The sequence below is a fragment of the Macaca thibetana genome, chromosome 13 (assembly GCF_024542745.1).
Source record: "Macaca thibetana thibetana isolate TM-01 chromosome 13, ASM2454274v1, whole genome shotgun sequence".
In the NCBI taxonomy this organism is placed as follows: Eukaryota; Metazoa; Chordata; class Mammalia; order Primates; family Cercopithecidae; genus Macaca; species Macaca thibetana.
In genome coordinates, this window is record NC_065590.1 from 68132654 (window position 1) to 68153433 (window position 20780).

A 20780-nucleotide genomic window follows, 5' to 3' on the forward strand; every position below is an offset into this window, starting at 1 on the left:
TTAGATTAATCAAGTACTTAAATTACTTTATAGTTTTGTCACATATGTATACATTAATAAACAATGAATATACTTTGGTTTTGCTTTTTTCTGAACTTGATATAAATGGATCATATTGTTTATATTGTTCTGTAACTTATATTTTTGCCTCATTTTATGTTTTTGAGATTTCATTTATGTTATTGTGTGTAACTTTTAGGTCATTCGTTTGTGCTGGTAAGTAATACTCGTTTTCTAAATCTACAGCAATGTATTGGTCCATTCTAATGTTGATGGACATTCTGGTTATTTCCAAGTTTTGCTTTTTAAGCACTGCTGTTAATGTTTTTGTGCCTGTTCATCTGTTGCACACATGTAAGAGTTCTATAATGTAGCAGTCCTCATCCAATTTATTTATTTATTTATTTTTGAGACAGAATCTTGCTCTTATCGCCCAGGCTGGAGTGCAGTGGCGTGATCTTGGCTCACTGCGACCTCCGCCTCCCAGGTTCAAGCAATTCTCCTGCCTCAGCCTCCCGAGTAACTGGGACTACAGGCGCATGCCACCATGCCTGGCTAATTTTTGTATTTTTAGTAGAGACGGGGTTTCACCATGTTGGCCAGGATAGTCTCAAACTCTTGACCTCATGATCTGCCCGCCTTGGCCTCCCAAAGTGCTAGAATTACAGGCATGAGCCACCGTGCCTAACCAGTCCCCAACCTTTTTGGCACCAGGGACTGGTTTTGTGGAAGACAGTTTTTCCATGGTGGGGGAATGTTTTTGGGATAAAACTGTTCCACTTCAGATCACCAGGCATTAGATTCTCATAAGGTGTGCAACCTAGATCCCTCACATGCACAATTCACAATAGGTTTCACGGTCCCATGACAATGAGAATCTAATGCTCCTACTGATCTGACAGATGGAGCTCAGGTGGTAATGCTCCCTGGTAGGCTGCTCACCTGCTGTGCAGCCCGATTCCTAATGGGGTTTGGGGGATTTATTGGTTGGCAGCCAGGTGTTGGGGACCCCTCCTATAATGTATTTAGAAGTAGAACTGCTGTATCATAATGTGTGTGTGTGTGTTTAACTTTATTAAATAATGTTAAACTTTAATCCAAATTGTTATTTTTTTATTCCCACCAGTAATGGGTAAAAATTCACATTTCTTTGTATCTTTACCAATACTTGATACTCTTATATTTTAAAATTTTTGTCAAAATAGTAGGTGTAAAATAATGTCTTGTAGTTTTTATTTGTATTTACTTGAAGACAAATAAATGCAAGGCTGAGGCTAGAGATTGAGATTGAGGCTGAGCACCTTTCTAATATTTATGGGGCAGTTGTGTTTCCCCTCCCATGAAATGTCTGTACATGACTTTTGTCCATTTTAGAAAATTGAGGGTTTGTTTTTGTTAAATACTTTGTCATTATTTATCCTGGATATTTCCTTCGTAGGTTATATGTGTCCCAGTGTGTGACTTATCTTTCCACTTTTTGTGATGTGTTGATTAAGCAGTAGTTCGTAATGAAATTGAATTAGGATTTTTCTTCATTTTATACTTCTTGTGTCTTTTTAAATAAATTCTTTCCTAACTCAAGTTATAAAGATATCCTGCTGTGCTTTTACTAAACATTTCTGAATCTTTTGCTTATCACCGTTATGTACTTGATCCATTTTCAGTTGGTTTTTATATATGGTATGTGATAGGGAATAATTTGCCAATGTCCTAGCACTATATATTGGATGATCCATCCTTTCCTCATGAATCTATACTACTGGCTCTTTGTTTTATATTCTTTTCCTACAGGATCTCCATTATGGTGGTCTTTCTGTTTCTGCACTAATATCTTACTGTCTTAATCATTGTAGCTTAATCATGTCTTTATCTGACAGGAAAAATAGTTTTTTGCCTGATTTTTCTTTATAGGAGTGCCTTAGTTGTTCTTGGCTCTTCTCAATTTAGGATCAACATCTCAATTTTTCAGAAAATTGTTTCAATTTTAATAGGAATTATAATGTTTAGAGTATGGGAGAATTGACATCATGAGATATTATGGTACTTCATTAATACTATTTAAGGTCTTCTAAATGTCGTTCATTAAAGTTTAAAAATTTTTCTTCATAAAGGATCTTTTTTTTTTTTTTTTTTTTTTTTTTTTTTTTTTGAGAAGGAGTCTCACTCTTTCATTGGGGCTGGAGTGCAGTGGCATGATCTCGGCTTACTGCAACCTCCGCTTCCTGGGTTCAAGCGATTCTCCTGCCTCAGCCTCCCAAGTAGCTAAGATTACAGATGCACACCACCACACTCATTTAATTTTTGTATTTTTAGTAGAGACAAGGTTTTACCATGTTTGTCATGCTGGTGTCGAACTCCTGACCTCATGTGATCCACCTGCCTTGGCCTCCCAAAGTGCTGGGATTACAGGCGTGAGCCACCATGCCCGGCCCATAAAGGTTTTAGACACATTTTATAAGATTATTTTCATGGTTACTGTATTTTATTTTTGCAACTATCATTAAAAAATTCTATTTTCTGTGTTTTGCTTATGTAGGAGTACAACTATCTTTTATAAATTATTTCAACAATTTTACTAAACTCACTTATTAACTCTTGTAATTTTTCTATAGATTCTTTTGGGTTTTCAATTAGAATAATTATATTACCTGCAAATAATAACAGTTATATTCCTTCCTTTCCAATCTTTTTTGTCTTATTGGCTAGGACCTACAGACAATGTTGAGTAGACATTGTGATAGTAGGTATCCTTGTCTTGTCCCTGGTTTTAAAGGTAGTTCTTTTAGTATTGCACTCTTGATTATGATTTTTATTGTAGGCTTTTTGCTTATATCCTTTATCAAGTTTAGGAAATGTTCTTCTATTTCTAGGACCTAAGTTTTTGCTTGTATATTTGTTAGGAACCATGAATTGTTACCTTTTCTGTGTCTATTGTCATTTTTCCCCTTTATTTTGTTATTGCAGGAATCACAAAAGATTTACTTTTGTTGAACCAGTCTCAGTTCCTGAAATAAGCCCAAGTCAGTCATGGTGTAGTATCTTTTCTAAACATATCTAAATTTGGTTTGCTACTCTTTTTTTTTTTTTTAAGGTAAGGTCTCACTCTGTCACCCAGGCTGGAGTGCAGTGGTGTGATCTTGGCTTACTGCAGCCTCCGCCTCCTGGGCTCAAGCAATTCTCCCACCTCAGCCTCCCCAGTAGCTAGGACCACAGGTGTGTGCTACCACGCCTGGCTAATTTTTGTGTTTTTGGTAGTGATGGGTTTTTGCTTTGTTACCCAGACTGGTCTCGAACTCTTGAGCTCAAGCCTCAGGCTCCTAAAGTGGTGGAATTACAGGCATGAGCCATCACACCCGGCCCAGTTTGCTACTTTTGTTTATGATTTTTTTTCATCTATGTCCATGAGCAGTTATTCTTTCCTAGATAGTGTTGGTTTGGTTTAGTGTCAGTTGTACACAGCACACATTGTATGAGGTTGGAATTGTCTATTTCTGGAAAGATAAAATTACCTTCTTTGTGGGAAGATTTTAAACCTTTGATACAATTTCTTTAATGATTAGAAAACTATTAGAAATGTTTTATTTCTTTTTGAGTCAGTTTTTTGTGTGTGTGTGTGTGTTTTTTTTTTTTTTTTTTTTTGAGATGGAGTCTCGCTCTGCTGCCCAGGCTGGAGTGCAGTGGCCGGATCTCGGCTCACTGCAAGCTCCGCCTCCCGGGTTTACACCATTCTCCTGCCTCAGCCTCCCGAGTAGCTGGGACTACAGGCGCCCGCCACCGCGCCCGGCTAGTTTTTTGTACTTTTTAGTAGAGACGGGGTTTCACCGTGTTAGCCAGGATGGTCTCGATCTCCTGACCTCGTGATCCGCCCGTCTCGGCCTCCCAAAGTGCTGGGATTACAGGCTTGAGCCACTGCGCCCGGCTTGAGTCAGTTTTGATAATTTACAATTTTTAGGAATTTGTTCACTTTACCTAAATGTTTAAAGCTTTTCTTGAAGTTTCTCATAATTTTCTCTTTTTAAACTGCTATGTTTGTAGTCATGCCCCTCCTTCTTGTGTATAATACAGTAATATTTGTGCCTTCTCTTTTTTTCTTGATCTTTTAGCAATTTTTCTATTAGTACTTTTCAAAGTATCAACTTTGTTTTTAATTTTTTTAATTTTAAACATTTATTATAATATTTTGAGAGGGAGTCTCTCTGTTTTGTCCAGGCTGGTCTCGGACTCAGGTAATCCTCCCGCTTCAGCCTCCCAAGTGGATGGGATTACAGGCGTCAACCACCACACCTGACTCTCAAGTTTGTTTTTTATTTATTAACTGTTGCTTTTCTTTATTTCTTTCCTTCTTTTAAAGGAGAAAAAAAGGTTGAAAAAAATGTAGGAGCCACTTGATAAAAGAATTTCAGGTTTGTTTCCCTAGATGTAATACAGGAACCTTAAACTCATGTCAGACTTGAATTTCTTATCTTTCCTGGAAAATATTGTCTTCTAGTATTTCCTATCCTAAGTTGGTGGTTCTCTCTTGTTGATGCCCCCACCACCCAAAAAAATAGTTATCCCAGCCTACCTCCTTTTACCTTAACAGGCCATTCTTTCCCACCTCCCACTGTTTCTGCCTCGGTCCAGGTCTTCATTCTCTCTTCTTACAGAGCCTGTGGCATCATTCCAACTAGTTTTGTTTCCTTCAGCCTCATCTCTTTTAACCCATCCTTCATACTGACATTTTTTACTTCAGCAAACAGTCCAAATGTCCATGTCTCATTTAAAACCTTACAATTATTTTCTGCTACCCTGATCACTTCCCAACTCTTTAGCATGATATGCAACCTGGGCCTTCCAGTCTCCCTACATGTACTCTTTGGTCCATGGTCCAACCTAGTTGCCCCAACACATCATTTTGTTCTTGGTCTCTATGCCTTTTTTTTTCTGAGATGGAGTTTTGCTCTGTCGCCCAGGCTGGAGTGCAGTGGCACAATCTTGGCTCACTGCAACCTCTGCCTCCCAGTTTCAAGTGATTCTCATGCCTCAGCTTCCCGAATAGCTGGGACTACAGGCATGTGCCACCATGCCTGACAAATTTTTTTTTTTTTTTTTTTTTTTTTGAGAGAGAGTTTTGCTCTTTTTGCCCAGGCTGGGGTGCAATGGCGCGATCTTGGCTCACCGCAACCTCCACCTCCCAGGTTCAAGCGAATCTCCTGTCTTAGCCTCCCAAGTACCTGGGATTACAGGCACGTGCCACTACGCCCGGCTAATTTTGTATTTTTCGTACAGATGGGGTTTCTCCATGTTGGTCAGGCTGGTCTTGAACTCCTGACCTCAGTTGATCGCCTGCCTCGACCTCCCAAAGTGCTGGGATTACAGGCATAAGCCACCGCACCCAGCCAGAGAAAATATTTTTAGTTTGTTTATGGGAAAGATGTAAGTGCTCTGATTTGTTTGATTTTTGTCTTTTTAAATTTAATTTTTCTTCCCCCCCCCCGAGATGGTCTCACTCTGTTGCCCAGGCTGGAGTGCAGTGGCACCATCTCTGCTCACTGCAACCTCTGCCTCCTGGGTTCAAGCAATTCTCCTGCCTCAGTTGGGACTACAGGTGTGCCCCACCACGCCTGGCTAATTTTTGTATTTTTGTTAGAGATGGGGTTTCACCATGTTGGCCAGGCTGGTCTGGTTTTTTTTTTTTTTTTTTTTTTCCTGAGATGCAGTCTCACTCTCACTCTCATCCAGACTGGAGTGCAGTGGCACGATCTTGGCTCACTGTAGCCTCCACCTCTTGGGTTCAAGTGATTCTCCTGCCTCAGCCTCCCCAGTAGCTGGGATTATAGGTGGGCACCACCACACCTGGCTAATTTTTGTGTTTTTAGTACACACAGGGTTTCATCATGTTGCTCAGGCTGGTCTCAAACTCCTGACCTCAGGTGATCCACCCACCTCAGCCTCCCAAAGTGCTGGGATAACAGGCGTAAGCCACCGCTCCCAGCCCAAGCTGGTCTTAAATTTTATTTCTTGATGGAAGATTTTTGCCTTGGTTTTTAACCTCAGAGTGAGGACAAATAAGCACCTAAAGCATCAAACATTGACTAAAGAATTGTAACACTAAGAAAGAGATTTTGATGATTCCAATCTTTATTATTTAGCTTTGAGAATACCAGTTTTATCTCAAATTCTGTCTTTATGTGTATAAATAAAAGTAGCAGATCTGAGCTCAAGACATGACAGAACATAATTTAGAATCTTTTCCAGTTCTCCAGAGAGCCATTAACTAGCAAGCGATATGAAAGATTCATCAGAATTCAACATAATATTTTCTGGCAGTTTACCCAAGGGGTTCCTGAATACACTTGAAGGACTTACTTATCAAACAACTAGGAATTGATATATACCTAAATCCCTTTGCCTTTTCAGATTCCATAAAACCTGACAATAACAGCCAACAAAGTTACTTCAGAATCTGCTGGAACTTACTAGAGACAAAATGAACTGTCCAGATAGAATCGAGTAGTCCTTAAGGAAAGTTTATAATTCCAGAGTTTTCATCTTTAATTGAATATAGTGATTACTCCTTAAAAGAACAATTACTATAAAATTCTTATTCAGGCTGTTGTTAATTATTTAGTAATATTTAAATTACTTTAAGAAAATACAGTTAAAGTATATGAAATTTTCTGTCAGTAAACATAAGTATAAAATGTAATGTTTTTTGAAAACTATTAGGTTGGTGCAAAGGTAATTGATGTTTTGCCATTAAATGGCAAAACTGGGAAAACCCACATAGTTTAAACCCAGTTTGAAGTGCTTATTTATAATTGCTCATAAACACGTGCAACTCAGAATCAGCTGTACATGGCCTCTGAAGACTGCCGTAAGATTTGACAGGGTAACCTATTCTATACAGAGTTGAAGAACTTGGATCATTTGATCTATTAAATGTGTCTGAGTACCATTTATGATGAAATGGAGCACTTTGGCTGTAACACTATCTCATGGAATAGAAGTGTTTTTATTCTGCCTACATGTGAAATATAATACTACTTCTGTTTGCTGTCTAAAGAAATATCCTAACAGCATCTTCTTGAAAGAGTAAAGAACAGCCTGTGTATTTTTAGGAGTTGGTACTCTGCTTGCCTTTTAAGTATGGATCATTGCCTTTGTTTTTCAGTTAAGAGTTTTTAAGTTTTATTTTTGTTTTCAAGGGGGTAAAACAGTTTATCGATCTCTTAAATACATGGATGAGTTTTGTGATTCCCATTTGACGATTTTAAGATGTGAGAAAGGTTAATGTCCAGAAGCTAAGAAGTGCGGTTGGCATCATGCCTTATTTTCTGTTTAAGCCAACTGATGATTTGTTTGATTTATTTAATAGTTCTTCTTTGGATATTAGTAACCACCAATAAATAAAACTGAATATGAATTTCCAAAGCTTTGCTTATACAAAGTGCCAAACTTAATCAACATTTGAATTATATGTGCTAGAATTATAAGCAGTATCACATTGTTGTTTTTAACCATTGCATGTTCACCGTTGTGGCTATATACAACTCTATATAATTAACATCTGTTTTAGTTCTAACTGTTTTTGTATGGTGAATGGTTTCTGCTTTAAAGGCTTATGCTCCTGAAATCAGCCAAACACAACCAGACTCTCTAGTCTTACCATCACACCTTTTCAGTTTTAATTCCAAGAAAGAAATATTTTATTCCCCTCACCTCTATAACACAGAAGCCTTGAGTATCCCCTGAATCGTCAGAGGTTTAGAGTGAAAAGGAGAAAATTATAAGTATATAAAGCCCTGCCCAGTTGGAACATCACTGTCCAAAAGAGGAAGTAGACAAGAGAACATGTAATTATAAGTCAACATGATAAACCCAATAACAGAAATGTGGTACATAGTACAGGGATTAACCCAGGGAAGAGTATAAGGACCATATGAGCAGGGATTATGTTTGATTCATATCTGTATATCCAGCACCTAACAAGAGTCTGGTATTTAATAGATTCAACAAATCAGTTAAATGAATGAGATTAATTCTGCCTTAAAGATAAGAAACAAGGAAGTCTTCCTAAATGGGGTGTAATCTGGGTTTTGAAATTCAAATAGCTTAGAAGAAGAGGACAAAGAAAAAAAATTGGAAAAAAAAAAAAAGCCAAATAGGCAGATAAAAAAAGTTAAGAAAATGAATGACAGGCATGGGGAACAGTGTGAGTGAAACTGCATGCCGTGTTTTAGCAAACTGCAAATAGTTCAGATTGCATCAGCATAAAGTGTAAATTGAAGAGCAGCTGGAAATGGAGCTATATTAGTGAAGAATTATATACAAGGTCTTCTTTGAAAAACAATGAACTTTACAAAAAAACTTAATCATACTTTCTTGAATACTTTCTAAAACATGTTTTGGGATGTCTAGACCCTTTCTTCAAAGGCCTTTGATATTTTTAAAAGGTAATTAGAATTATTGATGAAATATTTTCATTTTAACATTTATTATCTTCTCTAACATTTGAGATTTATGTCAGATTTTTAATATTTTATATAACTTATAAACATTGCGGTCCTTTGTGTAACCAATGATGATTTTCCCTTTTCAAATTAAAAAGATTTATAGGACTGTATTTGCATTTATGACGTGAGATAGATGTGTATTAAATAGTATGACAACATACTTCAAGCCAAGTTTTATATGGAAGCCCACTATGTAAGTAGATATGGTCCATGGGCATCCACTCCCTACACTTATGGGTCTACTAGGGTACTCTGCAGATTCCTCCAGGTTCAACAGTCAAGGGTTTAGTGGAAAGAGCCAAGAGGCCTGGGTTCAGTATTTACAGTTAGTGACTGGATTGTGGGTGTCTCCTTTTTCTTTCTCATCGTCTAAATAGAGGGACTGTCTGGGTGCAGTGGCTCACGCCTGTAATCCCAGCACTTTGGGAGGTCAAAGTGGGCGGATCACTTGAGGTCAGGGGTTCGAGACCAGCCTGGCCAACATGGTAAAACCCTGTCTCTACTAAAAATACTAAAAAAAAATTAGCCCAGCGTGGTGGCAGGCACCTGTAATCCTAGCTATTTGGGAGGCTGAGGCAGGAGAATTGCTTGAACCCGGGAGGTGGAGGTTGCAGTGAGCCAAGGTCGCACCACTGCACTCCAGTCTGGGCGACAGCAAGACTCTGTCTCAAATAAATAAATACGGTAAATAGAGGGACTTAGTTAAATGACTTCTAAAGTCCCTTTTAACTCTAAGTCTGTGGTTTTATAAATCTGTAGCTATAGTTTATGTGATGCTGGGGCTTTGAACTGGAATGTAACCCCCCAATTATAGCTACGTTTTCCAGGACTACATCTAAGTGAAATCAGGAGCAGTCTATATTGTGTTTTTCTAAAAAACTTAAGTTGTTCTTTTTTTCATGTTAAATTTAAGATTTTGGTAGAATAGGTGGAACTATCTCACAGGTAATTTGAAGTTTGGGTCTAAAACTGAGGAGAGAAATCAGGACTAGGGATAGATTTGGGGTTATCCATACAGGTGACTGTTAATCGTGAAAGTAAATGAGGTTATTTAGGGGGCAGAAGAGAAGGGAGTGAACAATCAAGAGTAGAAGGGGTGGAGGAATGGAGGAAGATATGGAACTCTACAAGGACATGGAAAAGGAATAAGGAAAGTAGGGAAGAAATTGAATAGAGTATGTCCTAGTACTAAGGAAAGAGTTTTCAGAAATGAACTTGACTGAGAGAACCAGATAGAAATAGCCCACCATGTGGTGTTAGCATTCACTGCCAAATGAAGATGTTGGTCATTAAGATAAAGGTTATCTGAAAAGACAGTTTAAGCCATTGGGGGCATGCAAATTGGTGTACAAAAAGAAAACTTTTGCAAGTTCCAGGTTTTTTTTTTTTAAAGGTCATGCTAAGTATTGAAGAGGAATAAGTTTATATGGTTTGATACCTACACACATTAATCAGAGTGTGGTGGTATAGTGAATGGAGAGCACAGAACTCAGAATTATGAATTCTGGGTTCTAGTACACACTCTCTATTGTTTTAACTGTGCAACCATCCAGTCACCTAACAGGGTGGAGATACTTGTAAACAGATAAATTACAATCAGATTGCTAATTGTTGTACTCAGTATGATCAGAACTTCTTGGGCAAATGATTTAAGCCTTCTGGGTTTCTTCACCTGTAAAATTAAATTGTTAAGAAAAATTTGTTTTAGGCCAGACATAAGGTCTCATGCCTGTAATCCTAGCACTTTGGAAGGCCAAGGCAGGTGGATTACCTAAGGTCGGGAGTTTGAGACCAGTCTGGCCAACGTGGTGAAACCCCGTCTCCACTAAAAATACAGAAATTGGCCGGGCGTGGTGGCAGGTCCCTGTAATCCCAGCTACTAGGGAGGCAGAGACAGGAGAATCGCTTGAACCCAGGAGGCGGAGGTTGCAGTGAGCCGAGATCACGCCACTGCACTCCAGCCTGGGTGGCAGGGTGAGACCCTGTCTCAAAAAAATAATAAATAAATAAATTTTGTTTTAAAGCTCATAATCTATGTAGTATCTCTTAATGCAGTTCTGGATTGTTACAATGCTGTTTGCCTTTAAAATGTGTATGAATGCATACATATATATGTATACGTATACATATATGTACTTTTTTTTTTTTTTTTTTTTTTGGAGATGGAGTCTGGCGCTGTCGCCCAGGCTGGAGTGCAGTGGCCGGATCTCAGCTCACTGCAAGCTCCGCCTCCCGGGTTTGCGCCATTCTCCTGCCTCAGCCTCCGGAGTAGCTGGGACTACAGGCGCCCGCCACCTCGCCCGGCTATTTTTTTGTATTTTTTAGTAGAGACGGGGTTTCACCGTGTTAGCCAGGATGGTCTCGATCTCCTGACCTTGTGATCCGCCCATCTCGGCCTCCCAAAGTGCTGGGATTACAGGCTTGAGCCACCGTGCCCGGCCATATATGTACTTTTTAAGAATTATTATATAGGATATTATCTTTTATTGTTGTTTTGAGACAGGGTCTCCCTCTGTTGGCCAGGCTGGAGTACAGTGGTGTAATCATAGCTCACTGCAGCCCTGGCATCCTGGATTTAAGCGATCCTTCCACCTCAGCCTCTGGAGTAGGTGGGGACTACTACAGGCATGTGCCAGCCTACTGGGCTTTTTTTTTTTTTTTTTTTTTTTTTTTTTTTTTTGGGTAGAGACAGGTTTTCTCCTGGCCTTAACTGTTCCTCATTGGTCAGCCTCAAAGTGTTAGGATTACAGGCATTAGCCACCACTCCCAGTCTAGTACACTGTTTATAAAATTTTCCCTGTACACTGAGGCTGTCACACCCTCTCAGTTATTGAAGTGTAGTAGGACAGGCCATATTGTGTGCTCTGAGCCAGTGAGTACTGTGCACTTTCATCCAGTAAGTGCCCTACCCACTTGTTGGAGAGTTGAGCATGTTTTGGAACATGTTAGTGTTTCTTTCCTGGTACTGTCTTTTCTTGCCATTTATTTAGTAAGGAACAAAGGGATGCAAGTAAAGACTATCATGCTGTTTATTAACATGCAAGCTTTACAGAGGCCACTGGCCTGAGATTCAACTGAAGAAATGGTCAAGGCTGCTTTCCAGTGTGGACTCTTAAGTAAAACTTTTAATTTAAAAAAAAAAATTAAAGAACTGATTGAGGAGAAAGAAGGTAAAGATTATTAGCCCACCAATATTCCTAAAGTATAGACAGTCACAAATTTTGTGTCCTTTGATATAGGGTGACTTTGTGTTCACAAATATTATTTAAATTTTTCAAGCTTGTAATATACGTGCCCTGCATAGTCCTTGCTGCCATAGATACACCGGTGAACTTGATGAGATATGCTCTTCCTGGATTTTATCATTTATTAGGAATGGTAAAATTAAACAACAGTCAGAGGCCCAGAGGAGTTCAGTTTTGCCCAAGCAGAATGTTGAATAAATGTTCTAACTGGTTCCTGGCAAAAATCATATAAACTGTATCTTTTATCATCACCTCGGCTTCTCGCTTTCCCCATTTCTGCAATGTATTGTAACCACAGTATGAGAAAAAACATGCTGAAATTATTTAGTTAGATAACTGGATCTCCAGGAACATATAACTTTGTGACTGGGAAAAAGGGTTGAGAACTCCTGACTTCTAGGTCAGTATCATTCAAATATGTGCTTGCAAGCCAGACCACATTTTTAAGTACAAACCCACTTTTTTTTTTTTTTTTTTTTTTTTTTGAGACACAGTCTTGCTCTATCGCCCAGGCTGGAGTGCAGTGGCACGATCTTGGCTCACTGCAGCCTCTGCCTCCTGGGTTCCAGCAGTTCTCCTGCTTCAGCCTCTTGGATAGCTGGCATTACAGGCGCACACCACCATACCTGGGTAGTTTTTGTATTTTTGTGGAGATGGGGGTTCACCATGTTGGCCAGGCTGGTCCCAAACTCCTGACCTCAGGTGATCTGTCCGCCTCAGTCTCCCAGAGTGCTGGGATTACGGGCATGAGCCACCGTGCCCGGCCACAAACCCACATTTTTTAAAGTTTTAAAAATTTGTTTAATGATATGGAACCCACGTTTTAATTACTTTGCTTTTTGTTTATAGGTCCAGGGACAAGTTCATCCTACTCTCGAGTCTAATGATGATGCTCTTCAGTATGTTGAAGAATTAATTTTGCAGTTATTAAATATGCTATGTCAAGCTCAGCCCCGAAGTGCTTCAGATGTAGAGGTATGACAAATGTTGTCTTGTATTTACTTTATATCTAATTTGTGTGTTGGCTGTAATGTCAGTGAAGGGGGAAAGAATTTGCTCCATATATATATATATGGTATATAAGAAAATGCAGCCTGGATTTTACTCTTTACAGGTTGAGTATCCCTTATCCAGAATGCTTGGGAACAGAAGTGTTTTAGATTTTGAGGTTTTGGGGTTTTTTTTTTTTTTTTTTTTTTTTTTTTTTTGAATATTTGCTGTATACTTACTGGCTGAGCATCCCAAATCCAAAAACCCAAACTCTGAAGTGTTCCAGTGAGCATCATGTCAGCGTCTAGAAGTTCTGAATTTTGGCCTGATGTGGTGGCTCAAGCCTGTAATCCGAGCACTTTGGGAGGCCAAAGCGGAAGGATCACTTGAGCCCAGGAGTTTGAGACCAGCCTGGGAAACAAAGTGAGACCCCATCTCTAAAAAAAATTTGTTTTTAATTAGCTAGGCATGGTGGCATGTGCCAGTCTGTAGTCCCAGCTACTCAGGAGGCTGAGACACAAGGATCACTTGAGCCCAGGAGATGGAAGCTCCAGTAAGCCCTGAATGAAAGAGTGGAACCCTGTCTCAAAAAAAAAAAAAAAAAAAAAAAAAGAAGCTAAAAGTTTCAGATTTTGGATTTTTGGATTAGGGATAATCAGCCTGTATTGCATATATGATAGTTTATATATATTCCAGCTGTTAAACTATTCATTTTTTGTTTGTAAGCTAAACTGAACAATTTCTTGATGATAGAATGATATACCCATACTTTTAGGAGTGGCATATATCCAAGCATTTCTTTTATTAAAGCCAGCTAACATTCCAAAAACATTTCTGTTAATGTTTTGATCTTCAGTTGTTACATGTATTTTAAGTCGTAAGTGAATTATTTCCTAGCAATTGAGAGAGAGGGAATCATCTAAACACCTAGGAAGGAGGTTCTGTAATCTCTTAAAAAGATGATATGGCCCCTGTCTTTTTAGGGCTTATGATTTAATGGAGATACAGATAGATATGTAGTCAGTAACATAATGTGATATTCTATGAGTAAAGAGTATATGGGAAACCATGAAAGGGGCAACTAATAGAGGCTTTGGGGTTTGGGATAGCTTCCAAGAAGAAGATATATCTAAACTGAGTTCAGAAGGAGTCAAAAGTTGGAGAGAAAAAAAGGTTTGAAGTACCAACTGTAGAAAATGGGAGATACAGCTAGAAATAGAAAGAGTTCTCTGGCAATGATGAAGGACCATTTGACTTTAATGACTTCAAGTGTACAGTAGTTCAAATCTTTGAGTTTCTGTGACTTTGCTTTTGCAGCACTCAAGTGTGAGCACAAAAAAATAGTTGGACTGAATGGTGTTTCCTCATGGATGTATAGCAGCAGAACAGTAGGGCAAGGGAATTGTAAAAACTGGTAATAGCAGTGCTTTGCAACCTTTTCAGGACACAACACACATAGAATGTAATGTTTTTATGGCACACAGTGATTTGGTAGGAAGTAATCTCTAGCAACCTCAGGCCTTGTCCTGCTCCCCTGACGCTGAGGAATTGATAGACAGGCACATCCAATGAGAAACTGCTGAGAAGAGCATCACTGAATCAGAATTGGATAAGGAAAAAAGTGAAATGTGATAATAGCTGATTGGTTTGCTATATAGTATTATGCACTAGTCTGAATACTTTCATGCTTTGTATTTCATTTAAACCTTGTAATAATCCCATCAAGATGGTATTGGTTTTTTCCCTACTAGAATGTAAGCTCCAGGGATTTTTTTTTTTTTTTTTTACTTGTTCACTGTTGAATCACCAGCACCGAGAACAATATCTGGCACAGAGAAGACACTCAGAAATATAAGTTGAATGAATGAATGTGGAAACTGAAGCACAGAGAGGTTGAATAACCTGCCCAAGGTCATAGTTATTAAGTAGTGAAGCCAAGACTTTTAACCAGAAAGTCTAGCTTTTTGAGCATGCATTCTAATACCAGGTAGGAGAGGGCACATATAATGGAAAAACATGGAGAGAACAGGGTACTAGAGTTCTCAGTAAGGTCAGAGAACTGATAATATTAGGACATCTGAAAGAGATAAATAGAATAGATTGAGATGAGAGAAAGAGTTGTTTGAATGTAAGATTTCATTAAGTAACATAGTTACAAAGCAGGATGTGGCTAGACCAGGGGTGAAGGTCCCCAAGATGAGGTGTTTATGGAATTAAGAGGCCAGGGTATTTTGTGTGTCCCTAATGTAAACCATAAAGTTGGACAGAATGGTAGCAGGACTTTACATGAGAATGGAAGAGTGATGTTAATACCTCTTAATACCACCACAGTGGGGTTTAGGTTTCAACATGAATTTGGGAGGGGCACAAACATTTGGACCATAGCAAATGGTGTCTTATATTCTTTTATCAGGAAATAATTTTCCATTTTCCTCATTCACTAGGATTCAGTATTTCTTTAATACACTTACAAAACTTTCTATTAAAATAACAAGGTTCCTAAATTTAGCAAGCCCTAAGTATGTTTTGTGATGAGTCATAAAATATTTTTCTTAGGTTTTGAGGGTCACATAAGAAAAATGTATTTAGAGGCTGGGCATAGTGGCCCACACCTGTAATCCCAGCACTTTGGAAGGCCGAAGCAGGCAGATAACCTAAGGTTGGGAGTTTGAGAACAGCCTGGCCAACATGGTGAAAACCCATCTCTACTAAAAGAAAAAAAAAATACAAAAAATTAGCTGGGCGTGGTGGCAGGCACCTGTAATCCCAACTCCTCAGGAGGCTGAGGCAGGAGAACTTCTTGAACCTGGGAGGCAGAAGTTGCAGTGAGCCAAGATTGCACCATTGTGGGAGGCAGAAGTTGCAGTGAGCCAAGATTGCACCATTGTACTCCAGTCTGGGTGACAGAGCAAGATCCATCTCAAAAAAAAAAAAAAAGAAAAAGAAAAAAATGTATTTTAAAAATAGATCAATCTGAATTAGCAGAATATACACATTTAAAAATCTTTCTAAAGAATACACTTCGTAATGGTTCTCAGAGGCTGTATAGATTGGAGAGAAAAGGAATTGGGGAAGATTCATTCAAAGAATACATATTTACAGTTAGGAGGAATAAGTTCAAGAGATCCTATTGTACAGCATGGTGACTATAGTTAATCATGGTATATTGTACTCTTGAAAATGCTAAGAGTGGATATTGATTGTTCTCACCACAAAAATAACTATGTGAGGTAATGCATTTGTTAATTAGCTAGATTTAGCCATTCCACAGTATATATGTACTTCCAAGCATCATCATGTTGTACATGATATACATGTACAGTCAATGTAAGGAATAAATAAATTTGGCTGGTAATTTGGTGAAATTACAGGTTCACACCTGTAATCCCAGCACTTTGGGAGGCCAACGTGGGCAGATTGCCTGAGCCCAAGAGTTCAGGACCAGCCTGGGCAATGTGGCAAAACCCTGTCTCTACTAAACATACAAAAAATTAGCTGGCTATGAGGGTACATGCCTGTGGTCCCAGCCACCTGAGAGGTTGGGGTGGGAGGATTGCCTGAGCCCAGGAGGTTGATGCTGCAGTAAGCTGTGATCGTGCCACTGCACTCCTGACAGAGTGAGACTCTGTCTAAAAGGAAAAAAAAGAAGTTTGAAAAAAAAATGTTTAAAAAATACACTTTGCTTTAAAGTATAAGCATAATTCAAAGTACGGTAGCAATTACTACTTAATTTGGTAGCTCCTAGGGGATATGTCTAAGAGTGATTTTTAGTTGCCCTATAGTTTTAGGAAAATAGGTGCTTCAAAAGTGCTTGAAAACAGATGGATTGTGCATACATATTTTGCTGATGGTAATTAAAAAGTTTTGGTAAATTGTACTACAGATTATCACAAATTGTATCATAGTCCAAATGAGTGGAATTTTGTTTTATTGATGTAGCCAGTAATCACTAATCTGTACTGCCAATATATTAGTATTTACTGTCAGGCAGTGTTGCACATGAATAAGGGAGTAGAGTCGTGCCTCAGTTTCTGTGGGGGATTGGTTGCAGGCTGCTGCCTGAAGATACCAAAATCCATGGATGCTCAAGTCCCTTATATTAAATGGCATAGTATTTGCATATAACTAATGAACACCCTCCCATATGCTTTAAATCATCTCTAGAATACTTATACAATACCTAATACAAAGTAAATGTTGCCAAGTGTAGTGGCTTGCGCCTGTACTCCCACCTACTCAGGAGGCTGAGGTGGGAGGATCACTTGAGCCCAAGAGTTCAAGGCTACAGTAAGCTATGATCGTGCCAGTGCACTTCAGTCTGGGTGACAGAGTGAAACCCTAACTCTTAAAAAAAAAAAAAAATCGAATTATATGTAAATAGTTACTACATTGTATTTTAAATTTTGTATTTTTTAAATTTTTTTTTAATATTTTTGATCTGCGGTTGGTTGAATCCACAGATGCAGAACCATGGATATGGAAGGCCCACTGTATTATATATATTTTAATGCTTTGGGAATGCAGAAGAAGGGTATATATTATTTGGCTCTGTTGATTCCAATTAATTCAAATGTTAAAAGATAGTATAAAAATTGCTCCAATCTGGTTTATTTTTCCCTCTTTTATAATAAGTATAATTTTCTGTATTTAAACTTTGAAAAAATAGAGGCAAAAGCTAATATTTTTTTCCTGTGTTATGACCCTAGTAAAGTATATTCTCTAATTTCTTAGGTCTTGTCCTTTCATAATTGTACTTGTTCTTTACTTGACTAGACTGATTTCCTTTGTTATGCCTTCCCTTTCTGGTGTATACGTACCTATATTTAACCAGCTTTGATTTCTTAGGACACTGATACATTTTTCTTTTCCTCATTCATCTCAGGCTTTTTTTTTTTTTTTTTTTTTTTTTAAACTCCTTTATCTTAGACTTTTTCTTGTCATTAGCCCTTCATCGTAAAATGTCAAATGTCTGATTTCTTTTTCCATTAATTTTTTTCTTTAGCTTTTTTCCCTTGGAATCCTAAAGAGTCCTTGTAATTTCTTTCTTTCTTTTCTTTTCTTTTTTTTTTATTTCTTTTCTTTTTTTTTTTTTTTTTTTTGTGAGACAGAGACTCGCTGTGTCACCCAGGCTGGAGTGCAGTGGTATGATCTCAGCTCACTGCAACTTCTGTCTCCCAGGTTCAAGCGATTATCGTGCCTCAGCCTCCTGAGTAGCTGGGACTACAATCGTGCACCACAATGCCTGGCTAATTTTTGTATTTTTAGTAAAGACAGGTTTTCACCATATTGGCCAGGCTGGTCTTGAACTCCTGACCTCAAGCAATCCGCCCACCTCAGCCTCCCAAAGTGCTGGGATTACAGGCATGAGCCACCACACCCAGCCAAGTCCCTATAATTTGTAATAAGCTTTCCATTAACATTTAGATTCCCCAAATAATTTATGCATATTTTCTACCTTTCTAAACAAAAACAAATTTCTCCCACACATACAAAAGTATATGAGGATCTAAATTTTTTTTAACTGAAGTACATATGTAGGAATTTATATAGGACCTAGAATATTTGTATTGGGTTTGGCCAAGATTATCTTTTTAAACCTATTTTTTATGTAAAGGAAAAAACAGCGTTCTGCTAATAATAGAGGTGAATCTCAAACTTAGCTCTGTATCTCATTAATGTTTCCCAGAGGTACTAGATATTAATAAAGATAGTTTCTCATTTAATACAAATAAAAGTATTAATCTTGAAATTAGGAGAGTAATAGTATTCTAATTCATGAATCTTTCATTGATCAGTCCTCCTTGGCCTTCTTTTTAAAAATACATGAAGGCCTGAGTGCAGTGGCTCATGTGTGTAATCCCAGCACTTTGGGAGGCCAAGGGAGAAGGATCACTTTGAGCTCAGGCGTTCCAGAGTAGCCTGGGCAACATAGCAAGATCTCATTTCTACTAAAAATAAAAAAATTAGCTGGACGTGGGGGCACATACATATAGTCCCAGCTACTTGGGAGGCGGAGGCAGGGGGGATCACTTAAGCCCAGGAGTTTGAGGCTCCAGTGAGCTATGATCGCATCATTGCACTCCAGCCTGGGTGATAGAGCAAGACCCTGTTCCCCCTCAAAATAAGTAAAAAGTAAAGAAATATAAAATATTTGTGAAAGAAATTTTATTTTGCTATAAAATTATAAATTTGCCACTACAAGAAATAAAGTAATTCCTTCGGTTTGGCCTCTCCACATTCGAAACACCTTTTTTTTAAAAAAAAAAAAAAAACCCTATGAATTTTTCCCCATGCATTTTGACCCTTGGCATTATCTCCTAAGTATATATTTGGTAATTGGATTTCATTAATACCCTTGTAAGTAAGTTTAAAATGTGCTGTGCTTCATTATTACCACTTTGCCTTTTTAAAAATCATTCGAGATTTTCTTTCCTCTTCTTTACTTCCTCAAAACAATAAACCTGGAATGAGGTAGACGTAATTGATAATGGACAGGGGTTGCTGTTCTGTTTTTTCTTCTACCTCAACCCCTTCCTACAGTTAGTCTCTGTAATTCCACCACTGGTGATTTTTTTTTTCAAAGACATGTAAATCTATTTAGAATTAATTGTCAGGTTGAGTTCAACTTCTGTCCTTTTCTATTGCTTTTTTTTTTAAATTTTTACTTTTTTCTATCTAAAAAAAAACAAAATTTTTACTTTTTACTGCTTTTATATCTACACTGTGCACCAGTGTTTTTAGACTCCAGGTCATGGCCTGGAGTCATAAAATTACTTTAGTGCATTGCCCAACCTCATTTTAAAAAATGAAACAGGCCGGGCACAGTGGCTCACACCTATAATCCTAGCACTTTGGGAGGCTTAGGTGGGCGGATCACCTGAGGTCAGGAGTTCAAGACCAGCCTGGCCAACATGGGGAAACCCATCTCTACTAAAAATACAAAAATTAACTGGGCATGGTAGCACACGCCTGTAATCCCAGCTACTTGGGAGGCTGAGGCGGGAGAATCACTTGAACCTGGGAGTGGTGGTTGCAGTGAGCTGAGATTGCACCACTGCACTCCAGCCTGGGCAACAGAGCAAGACTCTGTCTCAAAATAAGTAAATATATAAATAAAAAACAGAATAGAAAATGCCAGTGTGCTACATATAATAAGGACAGGTTTGTTTTAGGAAACTTTGCTTCATTTGACTATGTGTGCAGTATTTTAGGGTATAATGTAAAAATGTGTTGAAAATTCTTACTATGAGTTGGGGTTTTAAAAAATGTTGGAAAGCCACAGGGTCATAGCATTATTAGGTTTGTACCATGGTTACACTTAGTTAATCATGGGTTAAACCCATCACTATAAACATTTTAACTGAAAACCACGTAAGTTAGTCCTGAATATCTTGTCATTTTTGGATTAGCAAGTCTGTAAAATAAACTTGGAAAAAAGAAAAGAATTCTTGTTTTGGATGTTCCCTTCTCTCCCTTTACCCCTTCCCTTTTCTCCTTTTTTATCTGCGATGCCTTCTCCATATTTGGACCTTTGTATTGCCTTTTACTGTATGAGGCTGGTGTCCTGGCAAATAGCTTTTCAACCAGACAGTTGAAAACGTTTGTAAACCCCATTTTTAACTACTATAATTTATTTCAACATGCTTCTAATTTGATTAATTAGAATTAAAATAACTTTATTTGGAAGCTGATTTAGCCTTGGACATAGATGAAGATAAGATTTATTAAAATTGAATGGATTACACCCCTCAATTTATACATTTGCTCTTAAGATTTCCAAGAATCATTGTGTTCTCCACCCTTCTCACCACCAAGGACATCACAGGGCATCACACGTTTTTTATTTTCCATTTTACTAGCAAATAATTAAAACTTTTTATTCAGATTTATAATTAGGGATGATGTTTAATTTCATCTAGTTTTTATATACTAGTTGAATACTCATTTATTCAAAACACGTGTAAAAGTTATGTAATAGCGACCTCTACTGGTTTTAGTTATGGTATCCTGCAAGTGAATTTTTAAAAGTTTTGAGAGGATGAAAGCGCCT

General features: G+C 38.1%; 1 protein-coding gene across 2 annotated transcripts in view; it reads left to right on the top strand.

The window, feature by feature from the left end:
* SOS1 (SOS Ras/Rac guanine nucleotide exchange factor 1) overlaps positions 1–20780 on the top strand; it is a 147814-nt gene that overhangs the window by 47262 nt on the left and 79772 nt on the right. For both annotated transcript variants that reach the window (XM_050753295.1, XM_050753296.1), the window contains exon 2: positions 12590–12715. In XM_050753295.1, the coding sequence (XP_050609252.1) occupies positions 12590–12715 (126 nt within the window). The remainder of the gene's footprint in view (positions 1–12589; positions 12716–20780) is intronic.